This window comes from Apaloderma vittatum, unplaced genomic scaffold (assembly GCF_000703405.1).
Source record: "Apaloderma vittatum isolate BGI_N311 unplaced genomic scaffold, ASM70340v1 scaffold6784, whole genome shotgun sequence".
Taxonomy (NCBI): domain Eukaryota; kingdom Metazoa; phylum Chordata; class Aves; order Trogoniformes; family Trogonidae; genus Apaloderma; species Apaloderma vittatum.
This window is the reverse complement of record NW_009713128.1, coordinates 26,318-42,490: the sequence shown is the minus strand read 5'-3', so window position 1 is coordinate 42,490 and position 16,173 is coordinate 26,318. Positions and strand designations below refer to the sequence as shown.

Below are 16,173 nucleotides of genomic sequence, written 5' to 3'. Positions count from 1 at the left end.
GGAAACCAAGCCCTACCACAAAATTGAGACTGCAAGCTGTTCTGTCAGCAGCTCCAGAGGTTAAATTCCTCTGGGATGCGCTGTCCTTGCAGCAGAGGAATTGCAAGGAGGGAGATTCTGGCCAACAGTGCCTGGGAACTGCTTTTCTGACATCCTCCTGCTTGTAGGACCGTCATTCATGGTTTGTTTTTTTTCCCCAGGAGAGCTGTGCTGGGCGCTGGAGGTGATGCCAGCGCACACAGCCGGTCTTCCCGCGCCCCCAGCTCTCCCCATGGGCTGTGGTGTTGGGGTTTTTTTGTCTTTCAGGTGATAGAAGGGGGGAAAAAAAAGTAACTGACGGGGGTTTGTTTCTTTTGCTGTGAATTGCCACGTTCCCTCCCCTTGCAGGCAATGGAGTACCAGGGCTGGGCAGACACGTTCTTCATGGTGCAGTTCACGCTGTCGTGTGTGATGGGGTAAGGCAGCGCTGCGAAGGCGTCTCCGTCCCCGAAGTCACGTGTTTCGGTGGCCTTGAGCCATTCTGACTTAGGAAATAAGAACAAAAAAATCTCTGGGGACGCCGTTTCTGAGAGCTGCGACGGGTTGGGAATTGTTTCCTACCCTGCTTCGGTGCAGGGTTGGTTGAAAACAAAAAAATAGTTGCTGGGAAATACTGCTCTGGGAAAGAGGGGGAGAGACACAACAACGGGTGGCAATGCCCGAAGTGTGTGCGCGAACCTGATGTCAGCTTTTCCTCCCCGCAGGTTTATTTTGATGTATTCCACAGTTCTTTGCACTCAGTATAATTCCGCTCTTACAACTACAATAGTTGGCTGCATTAAGGTAAGCAGAGACGCGTTGGGCACTCGGGATGCACCTGGCACTGCAGCGGCCCCGACGGGATAATATTTTATATTTTTTTCCCCTTTTTACCTGCTTTCGGCAAGCAGCTTTTCCACTGGCTGCGGTCTGTGCCTTTAGCTCCACCAGTGCAAAACCACCCAGAAATAGCCCCTGTGGGGTCATCTCAGCCGGTTCCAAAAACTGACGGGCATTTTTGGGCGTTGCTCTGGGGTTTTAGTGCCCAGCAGAGGGGGCTGGGGCGGGTGTGGAGTCGAGGGGGAAGCATTTGTTAGAGAAACTTGTGCTCTTGTTGCTAAAAGTCTTGTTCCTTCGCAGAATATTTTAATAACCTATATTGGGATGTTTTTTGGAGGAGACTATATTTTTACATGGATGAACTTCATTGGTTTAAATATCAGGTAAGAATGTGGGGCCGTTGGCTGTTCTAAGTTCTGATCCGCAAGTGAAAATTGCTGCGAAACTGAAACGATTTGACAGATTCTTTTGAAAAAAAGATCGTAAAGGCTCGGGGTTGGTGCCGTCTTGTGGCTCTGGGGAGTTCCTGGACAGACTTGGGTTGTGCAAAAGCCAGAGCGTTTTTTTTTTAACAGCAAATTTAATTGTCAGAGTTGTGTATCCAAATAGTGTATTTAAGGCACCAAAAAAAGCAGGTTTTTTTGTGTATTTCAGCTGGTATTTTAGCCCAGCTTTTGGAAGAGGCTCCTCTCTGGGCTGGGGTGTAGTTCTGTGTTGTGAGAAGTCTCTGTTCTGCATGAAACAAAATAACCTGCTCTTAGGAGGAACCTGAGGATTTTTTTTTTTTTTAGTATTATTATTTTTTAAATTATTTTTTGCAAACTGCCTCACTTCTGTGCCCACTGCTCTTTTGCAGTATTGCTGGAAGCCTGGTGTATTCCTACATCACTTTCACAGAGGAGCAAATGAGCAAGCAGTCAGAAGCTGGCACCAAGATGGATATTAAAGGAAAAAGCTCAGTGTGACCCACCAGAGGCTTTTTGTGGGGGTTTTGATTTTTTTTTTTGGAAGCGACCTCTTTCTGTTCGCCTGATCGCGGGCAGAACGTGGGAAGGAATGCAGGGTGTCTGCCACGGCGTGACGGCGACGCTCCTTTTCATTTGCACAATCTCGATTTGCTGCCTTGACGAATCACCGGATGACCGACCGACTGACTGTGGTGAAGACCGCAGCTAATTAAGTCTGATGGGTGAGGAATTAATGGGGTTCTAATTACGCTGAGATTCGTGGAGGGGCCGCAACCTGAGCGACGGGGGCTGGCGCTGGCTCCGCAGTTTCCCTGGCAAAGGCACCGCTGCAGGATGCTCCTGGGTTGAGCCAAAACCTTGTTGTCGAATGCACAACACTCTCTGAACTTCAATTTCTTAGTGGTTTGGGTTTTTTCTTTCTTCGTTCTGTTAACCCGCTTTTAAAGCTGGGTTTACCCCTCCTTGCTTTCAAAGAGCACTGAGCGCGGGGCTGCAGCGCCGGCACCTCGGCTTTGGCTGAGCCCTGTCCCGCAGTTAATTTTTGTTTAATTTTTGGGGTATTTTATTTTGATGTACTAAGTCCTCTTTGATTTGTGACCCATTAAAATAATGGGATTTTTAATACATCAGTGTTAACTGATTTTTAAAGGTTGTCTTACACAGCACTTCTTTCAAGGGTTCTCTTTAGAGCATCTTTCAGTTTAAAAAGAATTGTTTCTAATTTTCGGTTACAAATTTTTTTGTAAAACAATGACAGGCTTTTTTGTATTCATTGCTTTAGTAACTAGGAAGGCGGTTTCTGTGGGGTCTATCATTTGATTCGGGAAGGTGTCTGCTCAGCAAGTCCCTGCTGCTTGGCAAAGCAGCATTTCCTGAGTGCTTAACATTGACATTTTTAGATGTGACCGACAATTTCTCTAACGGTGCTGGTGAAGACGCAAGGAGTGGGGCAGAATTGGAGAAAGAAAAAAAAAAAATTAAATTTTCCAATAGTTTTTATTGCTCCTGAAAGTTCAGTAAACCTTCTCAGCTTTGCTGTCAGCTGCAGGGCTCATCCTTTATTTTGGGGTCAGAAAAAGCTGGGAAACGCTTCCTGCTGGGCAGAAGCCCCAGAGCTACTCACGCACCAGCTCCAGGTGGGGTTACTGGGCCCTGTACTGGTTCCCAGTAGCCAGGCGGGACTGGGGCTGACAGGCCTCCCTGTCCCAGACCAAAGCCAGGCTTGTGCATTCGTCTCGCTTTCTTTAAAAGAGTATTTTCCATTTTTTATTTTTTTGGCCATGTTTGCTCATCCCGTCGCTGTGTCAAGGCATTTTTTTTCCAGTCAGAATGTTGATTCTTGTCAAAAGTTTTGATTGTTTTGTTTCTGTGTTTGAATCTACTGGTTAGATTTGTCGTCCAAACGGTGAAATATTTTTCCAAGCTTATTTTCTTTGTAACTGGGCACACTTCAGTGCTGGGGTCTGGATGCTATTGTATACACTGGGAAGTGAACAGAGTTCCTACAACAGTATTTTCTATGCTATTAATTGACTAAAATGTTTTCTATAGAGAATAATCTATTTACAAAATGACCATTTTAGTGATCAAAAGAGTGACCTTTTTATTTGAATGTATGGCAGGCTTTATATGTCAAGTCAGTGATGACAGCGAAAAAAATAATTTTATGTGCCTATGTATTTTTGTACTGGCTCCAAAATAAACCAATGACCCAAACTTGCTCTCTTCTCCATCTTCCTTTACTTTAAACCCCTTTTTTGAGTGAAGGAAAAAAAAAAAAAAAGACCAACTCAGGAATTGTTTATGCAGACAGTATGTTTAAAAAAATATTTAATAAGCATTTTTCAGAATTGCAGACAGGGAGTGGGGGGAATAAGAGAAGGGAAACTACTAACAGTGCAAAATTACTAAGTGTGGACAAAAAAAATGTATAAAACTACTCTGTAAATTTGTGTGTGTGTGTGTGTGTGTGGTGGGGTTGGTTTTTTTTTTTAATATGGCAGTTGGAAAGCCCAATGAAGATTTACTCTGTTGAACTGGATGCCCCAGTCAGGCTCCAGTTGTACCTTCTTGAATCCAGGACACCCGCTCCGGCTGAACCCACCACGATAGTGCTTGAAAACCAGCCCCACGGGTCATGTGCAGGCTTGGAAACCGAGTTGGGCTCCAAACTGTACTGAAGGCTTTTAAAATGAAATCAAAGTTAACTCTATTTCTAGATCATTATTTTTTTTTTTTTAAATAGCTTTAGTAGTGCAATGACTTATCAAATTATAGTGGCTGCATTTTGAAGGACACGAACAAAGTATTGTATAAAACACCAGCATAAAATGTAAATTATAATTAAATATTCTTAAAAGTCTAGCGGAGCGTTACATAGTTGTTGATTACGGAATGTCAGGTCTCTTCTATGTATCACCGAAAACAGGTAAGATATAAAATGAAGCAACATTCTGGAAAATATACACAGTGCTGTATTTCACACACAAGCCTGAGACAATTTGCTTATAAACTTTCCTATAAATTTTTGGAGGGATTTCCAACTTGCAAACAGAAAAAAAAAAAAAACACGCATAAAAATAAACTTGAAAATAGGACTCTAGTTGCAAAGACTCTTCGAAGAACTGTATTACTCTCAGTCCAAAACCGTCTCGAGACTGTCTTTGATATAAGGCTGTGATCCTTTGGGTTCCCCTTCATAAACCAGATGGGAAAATTAACAGTGACCTCAGCAAACACTTGATTAATTGATTAACGCAGGCGCTGTGTTAATGAACCTTCCTGACATGCCTCTCCAGGTAAATTTTTGTCTAATTCGAGGCAGCTCTGGCAGCTGGAGCCGATCGGTCGTGACATTTCTGGGGATAGCAGGTTCATACGCTCCGGTAACTCTTCACGTGTTGGAGCCGGGCTGGATCCCGAAGATTTGGCTCGTTAATGACCATCAAGTCCAAGTCCACGTAGTTGGAGAAGAGACCAAAATAAAAAGACTCAGCAGTTGGTGTTTTTAGGTTGATGCAAACCCCATGGCTGTACGTTTAAAAACTGTCATCACAAAGTTGACGTAAAAACAACCAATGAAAAGATTAATGCCGCTCCTGTAAGCCACAGGACGGAGGAGGTGAGACTATAAATTATACAAATGAACAATTTTTCCTATTTTTAAATATAGTAGCTGTGGCTTAACAAACAAACAAACAAAAAAAAATCCCAAAAGGAAACGCCGCTATGAAAAAATCTTTCATGGGTGTAAACCCTAATTCAGCAACTTCCCAGCTGTGCTAGCGGCACCACGCTTCTTTAACAACTTTTCACACTTAAACTAGTTCTCTGGGCCTCCTCTCACTTCTTACACGTGAATGTGCCTATACTGACCGTGCACACGTGTCTGTGCTGCACCAAGTACGTGTACGCGCCGGGTCTGCTCCTGCTGACGTCCCCGTGAGGGTCACTGGATTTCAGCCGTTCCAGCCCGGGCTAAGCAGTCCAGCCATGACCACTCGACCCATTTTCCTCCCTTTCCTGTGCTCGGGGAAATGTAGAAGTTGACAGCTAAGACTGAATAAAAATTAACTCCGTGGCTAAGCTATCACCTGAGCTCCCAGGTTTGGTGAACTTAAGCATTTGGCTGGCGTGAAACTTATCTGAGCTCAAAATAAAATAATGAAAAAAAAAAAAAAGCAAGAGAATTTGTGCAATGCAAGCATCAAGCTCAACAACTTTTTAGCATCACTATTTGCCATAAAAGAGAAGTAAGAAAAAACAGCATGTTTTCAAAATCAAATCACTTCTAACCATTCTCCATGTTAACTGTTCACTGTTTCCCCAGAAGAAAATAACATGTTGGTGACTAATAAGCATTTTTTTTTAAGTCAATTGATTTGGTTTGGGTGGTTTTTCATTATTTTTTTTTTAGAAAAGACTTCAGCAAAATAAAACGAAGCTGACATTAGACTCAGGATATCAATTCTCTCATAAAAGTTTACCAACTGTACAAGTTAAGAAAATTATACAAGCTTTTGTTTTAAGAAAGGACAGTTCAGTCAAGACATAAGTACTGTAAAAATCTTTCAAAGGCTACAAAGGAATCTGGAAAAATACAGAATGTATTTCTTTAGCCCAGATAAAGAATATGGAAAGACATCATTGATGTCAACAATTTTACATAGACAAACCTGACCTGGTTTATTTATTTACCTTTTAAAACTTCTATATATAAAAATAGTTGTGCTCATAACTTTCAGGATTCATAAGGGTTCCTTAACGATGGGATGACAACTTTCCTCTCGCTAGTGTGAGTGGAAGTCTCCGTGCCTACTCTGATGCACGTCTTGGCATTCTGTGTTTCATGTTACTTCATTTCAGCTTCCTGCAACACTCGAACCAGCCCCCTCTGCTTTAAATAGGATGCTTTGTTCACTTGTACAATGCTTGAAGGGTGTAGCACACACACAAGTTTCTTTAATGGATCAGGCTGGTGAGTTGCAGAAACTCACCCATTTGTTTCTCAAAGATCTTTTTAAGAGCCTCAGAGTTCCCGGAGCTGCAGTTGCCAGCTCTGAGAAACGGAATATTTTCCTGCACTGATTAAAAAAAAACCAACCCAACAACCAACCAAACAACCCCAATAATCAAATCTTAAGAGCCAACTAGAAGGTATTAGGAAAAAAATGTCTCAGCAGATTGTTTTATGGAACTGGATTTTGTAAGGTAACCCATCAACCCTGAAAATTTTAGACACCCAAAATTTACTCCACGGAATAAAATCAGCTCCTAGAATTCAGTCATCCAAGGTTTCTAGTTCTTCAAGCTTCCCGTGAGAGTTTGCTTCTTGGAAGAACTCCGAAGAACCTGGACTACTCTCTTTTCCGCTGCTGTTGATTCTTCTTCTTTTTAGCGGTCTTTCATTCTTTTCTTCCAAATCGTTTTCATTTCTTGAAGCTGAATGAGCAAGTTTTGGGTCAACGGAAAGGTTTTCAGTTTCATACCCATTCGTATCCAGATCCGTGTGAGGGGTTTTCTTGCCGCTCGAAGGTCCATTGACGTGCAATCCTTCCATTTTCGCTTCATCTTTATTTGGTATCTCACCCGGCCCGTTAGCAGACACCCCTGCGTTACAGAGACACATCGTAAGAATCGAAGCGTAAGCAGCAACAGAACAATCTGTGACAGGTCGATAAAGCAGGAGCCTCCTTGAACTAAAAAGCCACTATTGTTCTCTGTATCCTCACCCTGGAATCAGTGAGTGATTTATTTGCGTACAAACGACAGGCTTAGCTTGACAGAGTTTAAGGAAGCCCTTACAAGTAAGAGCAGCCAAGAAAAACATCCTGGTACCCCAGAACTGTACGAGCTGCAGGTGGCTGTCCTCATCCAGGCCATTTATGGATCTTCCACTCGATTTTCACAATCTGATTCAGCTCCCAAGCTCCCTCCCTCCTCTTTTTATTTCAGCTGTCCCTTGCTTTTTTGAGGTTTTCTTCATGAGTGATCGTGCTCTGGCTCTTCTCCGTTTCCTACCTGCCCTTCAGTGCCCCACATCTGGTAAAAAGAGCAAATGGTGCTCCTGAGAGGTACCAGCACCACCCAGCAGGCCAGCTCCTGTCTCAGATATTTTAAATATTCTGCACAGGACTTCCCACAAACGTAGCACTACACATCTACGCTAGCACGGGGAAAAAAGGAACAGATCAATCACATTTCAAAGGAAGATTCTAGCAGAGATTCAGCTTCACCATGTGCCCCCTGGCTAAATGCAAACACATAGCTTTCTTATAAAACATTTGTAACTTCAAGCTGCTAACACCTCAGAAAATATTTAGAACTAAAGCAGGCTTGTTTTCCTCATTTGGCTCGTCATCTGCAACGACCTGGCAACTGTTCAGGAGGGCCGGGCCTGCACTTACCATTCTGATTGCTGCTGCTGGTTGTGCTGTCCTCCCTCTCCGACTGGCTGGTGCTGCTGTTGGAAGTGGTGGGTGGAGGGGACGGAGCTCTACTGGAAGCGGCGCTTTCGCTTTCATCCAGGAGACGGTCCATGTAATCCCTGCATGACAGAACCAAGTGCGCTCAGCGTCCGCCGAAAGGATCCACGTCATTCGTACACAAAAAAGCAACATTCAGTGCACATGCTGCAAAGCGTGACCAATTCACATTTTACATCTTAGAATCACAGAATGTTGGGGTTGGACGGGACCTCTAGAGCTCACCCAGTGCCCCCCCCTGCCAGAGCGGGGTCACCCAGGCCAGCCACATAGGAACGTGTCCAGGCGGGTTTGAAAGTCTCCAGAGCAGGAGACTCCACATCCTCTCTGGGCAGCCTGGGCCAGGGCTCCGGCACCCGCACAGGGAAAAAGTTTTTCCTCATGTGAAAGTGGAACTTCTTGTGTTCTAACTTAAACCGATCATTTCTTGTCCTATGGCTGGGCACCACTGAGAAGAGACTGTCCCCTTCCCCTTGACCTCCACCCCTAAGATATTTCTATATGTTAATGAGGTCCCTCTCAGCCGTCTCCTTTCAAGGCCAAACAGCCCCAGTTCTCTCAGTCTCTCTTCACAGGAGAGATGTTCAGGCCCTTGATCACCCTTGTAGCTCTCCCTTGCACTCTCTCCAGTAGGTCTGTGGCCTTATCCTGCCAAATTACCAACCTGAGCATCTCCCATGTTAACCTGCCCACAGATACGGTTTGTCCATGGCAACTCAATTGTTGCCAACCAACCCCTGCAGCCAGTTCAGATAAATTCAGCCTGTGCTGACACTAAGTCCTGTAAGATCACATACAATAAACTTCAACAGGCTGCAATGCCGCTGACTGCGTTTTCAAAGTGATGCTCTCAGGCCAGCTCATACTAAGCTCTCGCGATTCGCCGTGGCAGCGATAATATTCCCTGAAAAGAAGTTTCACACACATACAACCTCGAAAAGGGTAAGGTTAAAAGCACAGGGAAAAACTTCAGAGCTTTCTACTGCAGGCCTATGATTTAGGTCACTAATAGTAAATCTCTTAGGAAAGATTTAAACAAACAAAGCTGGCTGGTAAAGCCCTCCTACGTAGGCTATTAGTCTGGATTAGCTCCAGACACAGAGTATCCTCGCACCTAATTATTCTGGAACTGACACCACACCCTAAAGTCTCACATCTATGTGCAAAATCATTCAAGCATAGACAAGTATAGTCCTGAATGACACTTCCGATCATCACATGCAGCCAACTGTGAAATAATGAGAGAACATTTTAAGCGAATAACAATCAAAAATGTCTACTACGTTGGGCAAAGAAAAGGCAAAAAAAAAAAGCAGATGGAAGAAGAGGGGGAGACAGACAGTCCCTGGCAACTGGGTAAGAAAGCCCAGCAGCTCGGGGTGCTTCTCAGTAACAGCCACAGAGCCCCAGATGGCAACGCGCAACTGCCAGACTGCAAGTTCACTTCAGTGGTCCAACACTCGGCTCCAAAACGTTTAAAGAAAAAGAATAACATTAAAAAGAAGGACCAACAAAGAAGATGAGGGTAAATTAGAAATAAAAAGAACGGTACAGAGACTTGGGGAAAAATATCAGTGGAAAGAGTTTTTGGATACTACAAGCATGGCACCCAAATGAAGGGCAGAAAAATATGTTGGCTCAGTTGGTCAGATTTGAGGGAGAATACTCAGTTATGCACAGATGTTTCCCTCTTTGCTTAGCAGAGGTGTGAATAGGGAAAAAGAACTACGTACACGCCAAGAAACCCCAGGGTAGGGCACTGTGTTGGCCAGAATTCGTGCCAAACGATGCATTTGAGTAGCCTACAACAGCACGTGCCACAAACCCCAGCCGACGCGTGTGACTAATGTCTCTGAATAAAACACACATTTAGAGTAAACCAAACATTTGAAAAAAAAAACCCCACACGTATTTGCAGAAATGTTACATTCGAGAAACATAAACTAAATAAACAAAGTGAACAAATGGTTCAATGCAAATTGTTGGCCTTACTCCAAACAAATGCATTTTAGGAATTACATCATATGCACTCGCAAGCTTTTCTTACTTCTTGGCTGTTTTCCTGCTGTGAATCGGAACCACGGAATTCCTCGGCTGTCACAGCATTTCAGATTAGAGCAGTAAAAAAACCATAAAGATTTAGACCTAATATGTAAAACTTATAAAAATAATGCACATCTTACGTTACACCGGGATGGAGATTGTATTTTTTCTTTCCAAATCGGGTCTGCTGCGCAAAGAAATCGTAACGCTCTGATTTCTTCCACATGTAATAAAAGGCTACACACTCACCAACTGATCTTGTTCGTACCTAGGAAATACGTGCCATGTAAATTTTGGTAAATTTTAATCAAAAAAAAAGCTACCATTTACATCAAAAGGTGTGAAATTCAAAGTCAATGCTCCTTTATATAACACAGGAAACAGCACTAACTATCCACTCAGTATTTCAGAGGCCCAGAAATTGAGATGCTGTTGCTGAGAGTACAGAGGATATCGTGGGGTGGGGCCAGCAATAGCTTCAGGAGAAATACTCAATCTGTTTGACCAGTCTATTCAAGACCACAGTAAGACTCCAGGGATACAGATCTTGCCATACGTTTGCACTTTTCTCAACTTTGTGATCACAGCCACAGTTACAGAGGATTCTGGACTCTGAGAAAACAGTTGGATATATATGTAGTAAAAAACAGAAGGTGTAAATATAGTAATTTATGAAGGAAACTGAGGATAAGAATTTATTTACAACCATGTTGCTTTAAAAAGTGAGGACTACGCTTCAAATCAGCGCTCACCTTGTTTGCCTGAATCACATGGAAATCCTTGCCATAGACTTTGAGCCCTTGTTCGAAGTTCCGACATTCTTCTTCTGTCCAAACAGATAATTCTTCTATAGCAAGGAAATGCAATAAAGAAAACAGTTAACCAAAACAAAAAGCATATGGTCAATGAAAGGAAACTTAAGGGACAGAAAACACAAGTGCTATTCAAGTTTCCTACACCATCTGCCGACTACATGAGAACCACCTCCAGAAATTTCACCTACTAGTACAAAACCCCCAAATTCTCCCTTCTAGTGAGTAGGTGGGAAATTTGGCTGCCTTGAGTAGTTAGTCCGTAAGGTCCATAACTCCAGCCCCGTCGCACAGGGCAAGAGGAAGAAGGGCTCAGAAATGTGGTCTCACCATCCTGCCCCTAGAACCACAGGAGCCAGGTTTCCTTCAAGCCAGGACATGGCACGAAGGAGCTCACGCCACGGACTCAAACTGGTTGCTGGTGTTTGGAAGAAGCAAGGGAAAAGGAATGAGGAGTGAGATCTTCTTCAGTGCTGGCAGGAGCCAGCAACCACTGGCTGTTAATTCTGGTCAGGTAGAACAAGAAACTGGAATGCTTACGCTGGCACGTGGGCAATCTTGGCCCCACTGAAGCCAGAATAACCCCCTAATAACTTTCAGCCACACTTCTGAGAACTTAATATATTTCGGCCTTATTGATTCTTAAGATCACAAATAAATAAGGTTTAAAAGAGGAGGAGGACAAACTAATCTCTGGTTGATCATTCCAGTCCTGTGATTTTTGTGTAGGACAAACGGAGAAGCCGCAGGTTTGAAAGCAGAACATGCAGATCAATGAGCAAGGAAAATAACTTGTGCCTTCTCTTCCTTTCTTGACCAAAATCAGAATGGGAAATGCTCCAAAAGCATCTTTAAGACCAGTGTCCCGTTAGTGTCACACTTTGTTAAATACAAGGGTCAGATGCTCATTCTCCTTTATTCAGAACTGTGAATTATTTAATTTTCTATCTCGTGTTTGTTCCATTAGCTTTGACGACCAAAAAGGTCTCGAAGAACAAAGAGCGAAATGCGCAAATCAGTTGCTAAGAAGTAATTTTAATTGTTAGCTTGTTCTTCTGAGTCCCAGATACAAACATCAAGCTCTTGTGACAGGAAATTCATTTACTTGCCCGCTTTCAGCATGGGCCTGTTACTACTACACCTGCTAGTTTCACTCTTGCAGAGAAGAGGTTTGCTCAAGAATTTTCTGCATTTAAATGGGTGTAGTCAAGCTCTAATAGAATTTCTCAGGCTGCTTACAGCAAAATTCAATACCTGCATAGCAAATAAAATGAGAGTTCAACAATATCAAGTCAACTTTTCAGGGCATGCTCACCTCTGGCTGCTTTCACATTAAATCTCAGCCTTCGTAATGATTCTTCAGTATCAAAATTGCACTTAACCAGTTCATACAACGCCTGGAAAAATGAGAAGACACACATCTATCAGCCTAGATACCACTTGGTTTATATTGTGCCACAGAAGCATACTTAGTAAACCGCTAATACCTTTTAAGAAAAGATTAAAAAGAAACTCCTTGAATGAATGTAATATAATTTAAGACAGCACAAAGCTGTATTTCCTCTGTTTAAAATTCCAAATCTCTAATTACGAGATCACGAACACATCCAGGCATACTATTCCAACATTTTCATCCACAGCATACGTCTGTAAAACTGAGCAGGTTTTTTTCGTGTGAAGAGGAAAATAAGTATGCATTCATATAGCTCTAGACAACCCCTGTAACTGAGGGAGTAGAACTCATTCTTTTATAAATAAAGTAATACACCGATGCAGAAAGCAACGTTAAGTTTGAGTTAACAGTTTAATATTTGTCGAGAGGTAAAAAACGCATCATATATTTCTATCTTCCGAAGGAATAATAAAGCGGTTTCCAACACTATTTTAATTCTTCAGATAAAATCAAGGGTTCGTTCACTCTGTAATACTAAATTTCAAATCCAAGTTATTCTCATCTACCTGCTCATTGTCTTTAATATGTGATCCTTCAGGAATGGCATCTAGGCCCTTCTCATCACCCGTACGCCTCGATGCTTCATTTAGGAACTCGATCACTTTCTCTTCTGGTAAGAAGTCAGGATTCCACAGCAGCTGGTCATCGTTCTCATACACTGTGTGAAGCACAGGAAAAAGACAAGCAAGCTAAACCAACAATACCCAAGTCTATTCCCTCTTCAGCCAGCACGAACGGAACACTGTTTCAGAAACTAATTAATGTGTTTTCTTGCAAGATGGAAACTGAAAGGAAACTTTGATAAGACATTGCTATTTCTTTCCAAGAAATGCTTTCTGAAACAAAATCATTCAGGTAAAGATTGCTGAATTTTAGTACTACCAAATCTCTACTGTTTTTTTCAGAGCTTTCAGACCAGGGAAGCCACAATTAGTGGGAGAAATATGGCCAAATGATACAGGCTCTGAGTTATCTCCCATTTGCAGGAATAAAACATCACTACAGCAAAATAAAGTAAAATTCAGGTTCTTAAAAATCCCAAACAGAATCAGGAAGGGACCCAGGCCTTGCCTGGGGCCCAGTCTCCAATGAAAGGTAGCCTTACAAAAATGAGCAAGAAAGTAACTTTAACATTTCCCTTAGCTCAGTGAGGATGTTTTAAAAGAGAAAGGAGCAAACACTTGAGAAAGCGCCGTCACCAGGGGAAGGGAAGATCCAGCAGCATTCCGTGCAGGTGGAAAGGTCAGAGTGGCGACTAGATGCATCTCTACTTGCAAAAACCCCACTATTTTTAACACAAAAGCAGACTACAAATAGAAAGCCAAAACCGGTAAGGAAAATTATTAAGTGTCTCATGAAGAAAGAGCTTTATTTCATGACCAACACGCTACACTCTTTGGAAACAGCTCCCGACAATTTCCTGGGAGCTTTTTGTTTCCATGGCTAGTCCCAATCTAACGCTTCGTTGCTCGTTTAAGAAAAAGAATCCAGATATCTTGGGATACAAACTCCAGTAAAAGTAACTTTCCAGTTGCTTGCTCTATCTTTCCAGGATATAAACACCAACTGGTTCTCAGGCACCCTTGAGGATGCAATGGTTATGAACGACAGCGGTCAGTAAGTCTCAAAGCAGTTTCCAGAGCTATCTTTCGACTGCAAGTCCAAGCCTCCTGCGAAAATATCTTTTCATTTTGTACATTTGTCAGAACCTGCAACTGTTTAGTAGCAGCTAATTTGGTCTCCAGGCATATTTATCCGAGAGCCAGTTCACTGTTATTAACTTAGCGTAGATTACACGGTCATTCTTTCCTCACACCAGCGTGTCAGAACACACTCTGGAAAGCAATGGGGTTATTCTGAAAGAGTTCTAGCTTTTTTGTATTTCTGCTTACAGGACTGGATACGAAAGGATCAGCCACTTTAGTGTCTGGGAATTTTGCATTTAGAACTTCCTCTTCATTAGAGAGCAACTAAATATATAACCTCAGCCATCTACCTTTCAAATAAATAAAATTTAAGCTTCATTAATGTTCCAGTTGGAGTGCTGTCAAAGATTACATCCAAAACACAGCAGAAAGGAAAGAAGTGGCAGAAGATAAAAAACCCCACTGGTGTATAAACCTAGAAGGCCCCAGCATGACTAGTGAAAATTTAACTTTTCCCCTCAACAGGTTTAGCCCATGACGTGGGTTCTCTGTTCTGCAAAGAGCAGTCTGCAATACTACGGAAAACTGCTTTATATAGGTAACTGTAATGCACAAAGCAGCTATATCTTTTTTTTATTATTGGAGGCCAGAAGCCATTTAGAGCTGAGTAAACAGCAGGAAAAGCAGGTAATGAGTAAAGAGTAATTTACTGCATCGCAGGCAAATATATAGCTCAAGCTCTCCCTTCAGCAAAAAAGCAAGAAGGTGAGAGAAGAGCAGCTCCTTCACAGCTAAAAAGCAGATGTTTTCTAACTTGCCATTTTTCTCTTTGTAATGGAAGCTCCTGATTTCTCCCACAGCTTTAAGCTACATTCTCTTCAACCTCTCTGGCTACAAAGTCCAGAGCTCTGAGTAGATGCTCAGATTCTAGGAGGGCCTCAAGTTTTGTGCTTGTTAGTTCAAAAACTAACTTACAGAAAAGGCAGTCTCAAATCGCCCTGCAGCGCAAACAAATTCTTAGTACTGGGCTGAAGGAGCAGGGAAATTTGTTACTCTTAAGCTCACAGCTGAGTTTAAACTGGGTCTGTCTCTCCTGACTTGATTACATTGAGAGCATACAGCCAAAGGCCTGGTTGTGAGGGGGGAAAAGTTGCTGAAAAAATCCCAGAAGTAGAACATGAGGCTCTTTAATACTGATTGAAGAGTTATAAAATGTGAAAATCAAAGCTGCTGGTACCATTTTGCTTCTTTCAATGTGTTAATCCAATCCCAGCAACTCAAGGTCTTCATTATCTATTTTGTCTTACATAAACTAAATGTACCATAGAACATAAGCTGCACAGAAAGCCTGTGCACATTACTGAACTAGAATACAAGGGTTCAACAGGCAACAGGATGACAATATAATCTTTTCAAAAACTTAAGCTCTGATGGTGAAATACAGGATCAACCACAGTTTGAGATGATGGTTCTTTTTTTCACTTGAAGGAGCTCTTATTTTGCAAGACACTTGACATCAATCACATCTTTTCTTTCTCCCCACTAGAAAATAGTCTCCAACACAGCGATAGTGGTCAGAGTGCTAAGTCTCACCTTTTTCATTCTCTTTGTACTTGCATGTGCCAGCTGGAATTTCAGCTTGAAACATAGAGCCCACCATGATCTCCTGTTTCGAAATAACAGAAACAAGAAGTTAAGCAAGCACAACCGTGCTGGTTTTTGTTAGCCAACAAGAGAATGACCACATCTTTTTTTTACCCCTTAAAACATTTGTAGTTGAAAATTTAAAAGGTAACAGGCACCACGTGGAAACGGATTTCTGATTATTTGGGGAGGTCTTTAACTCATCTTACTATCAAAACTCTTCTATTTACGGGGAAGAATTGGGGAGGGTTTGGGCAGTCCATAGAGCTCGGAGTTACTAGGTAAGAGATCAATTCATTGCTCACGAAATGCAGGGGTTTTCAACAGCCTTAAAATATTTACCTTTTTCCAGTCTTCTGAGGGAATATAATCTTCATCTTCTTCTGATTCCTCTTCTATTTCACTATCTGCAAGAAATTGTTTGCGTGTTGACACAAAACAAGCCTTGACGGGGCCCGCGCAGGCCAACCTGTGTTTTAGGGACAATACTCAATGCTTCCGTTGCAAAAACCAACCCACTCAACGTTTGCGCTGAGACTGGAGTAAGATACGTAACATGCTCTGAAAATTTAAGGCCCAGATGAGTACATCCATCAATTTTTACTACTACCTAGTTGAAATTTCCTTTCCTTCACCTGTCTTTAAAGCAGTTAGAGATGATCCACATCCCAATTCACTACAAAGTTACCTTCTGAAAGGGTTTTTATGCCGATGTTCGGCATCCAAGCGTGGGTTTCAACACCATTTCTCAATTTTCCTGGCGTT

At 42.3% G+C, this 16,173-nt stretch overlaps 2 protein-coding genes across 2 annotated transcripts in view; one reads left to right on the top strand and one right to left on the bottom strand.

The window, feature by feature from the left end:
- Positions 1-1,823, top strand: part of SLC35D1 (solute carrier family 35 (UDP-GlcA/UDP-GalNAc transporter), member D1) — a gene marked incomplete at its 5' end in the record, with an annotated part of 4,746 nt that extends 2,923 nt beyond the window's left edge. The window contains 4 exons of the mRNA XM_009868247.1: positions 388-455; positions 744-822; positions 1,159-1,241; positions 1,715-1,823. Of these exons, the coding sequence (XP_009866549.1) occupies positions 388-455; positions 744-822; positions 1,159-1,241; positions 1,715-1,823 (339 nt within the window). The remainder of the gene's footprint in view (positions 1-387; positions 456-743; positions 823-1,158; positions 1,242-1,714) is intronic.
- Positions 1,824-6,606: 4,783 nt separating this feature from the next.
- The window catches only part of MIER1 (mesoderm induction early response 1, transcriptional regulator), a 19,680-nt gene continuing 10,113 nt past the window's right edge, over positions 6,607-16,173 (bottom strand). Inside the window, exons 5-12 of the mRNA XM_009868246.1 lie at positions 15,751-15,815; positions 15,358-15,430; positions 12,625-12,776; positions 11,981-12,062; positions 10,606-10,700; positions 9,994-10,121; positions 7,733-7,872; positions 6,607-6,935 (exon numbers count right to left, since the gene is read on the bottom strand). Coding sequence (XP_009866548.1) covers positions 6,607-6,935; positions 7,733-7,872; positions 9,994-10,121; positions 10,606-10,700; positions 11,981-12,062; positions 12,625-12,776; positions 15,358-15,430; positions 15,751-15,815 — 1,064 coding nt within the window. The remainder of the gene's footprint in view (positions 6,936-7,732; positions 7,873-9,993; positions 10,122-10,605; positions 10,701-11,980; positions 12,063-12,624; positions 12,777-15,357; positions 15,431-15,750; positions 15,816-16,173) is intronic.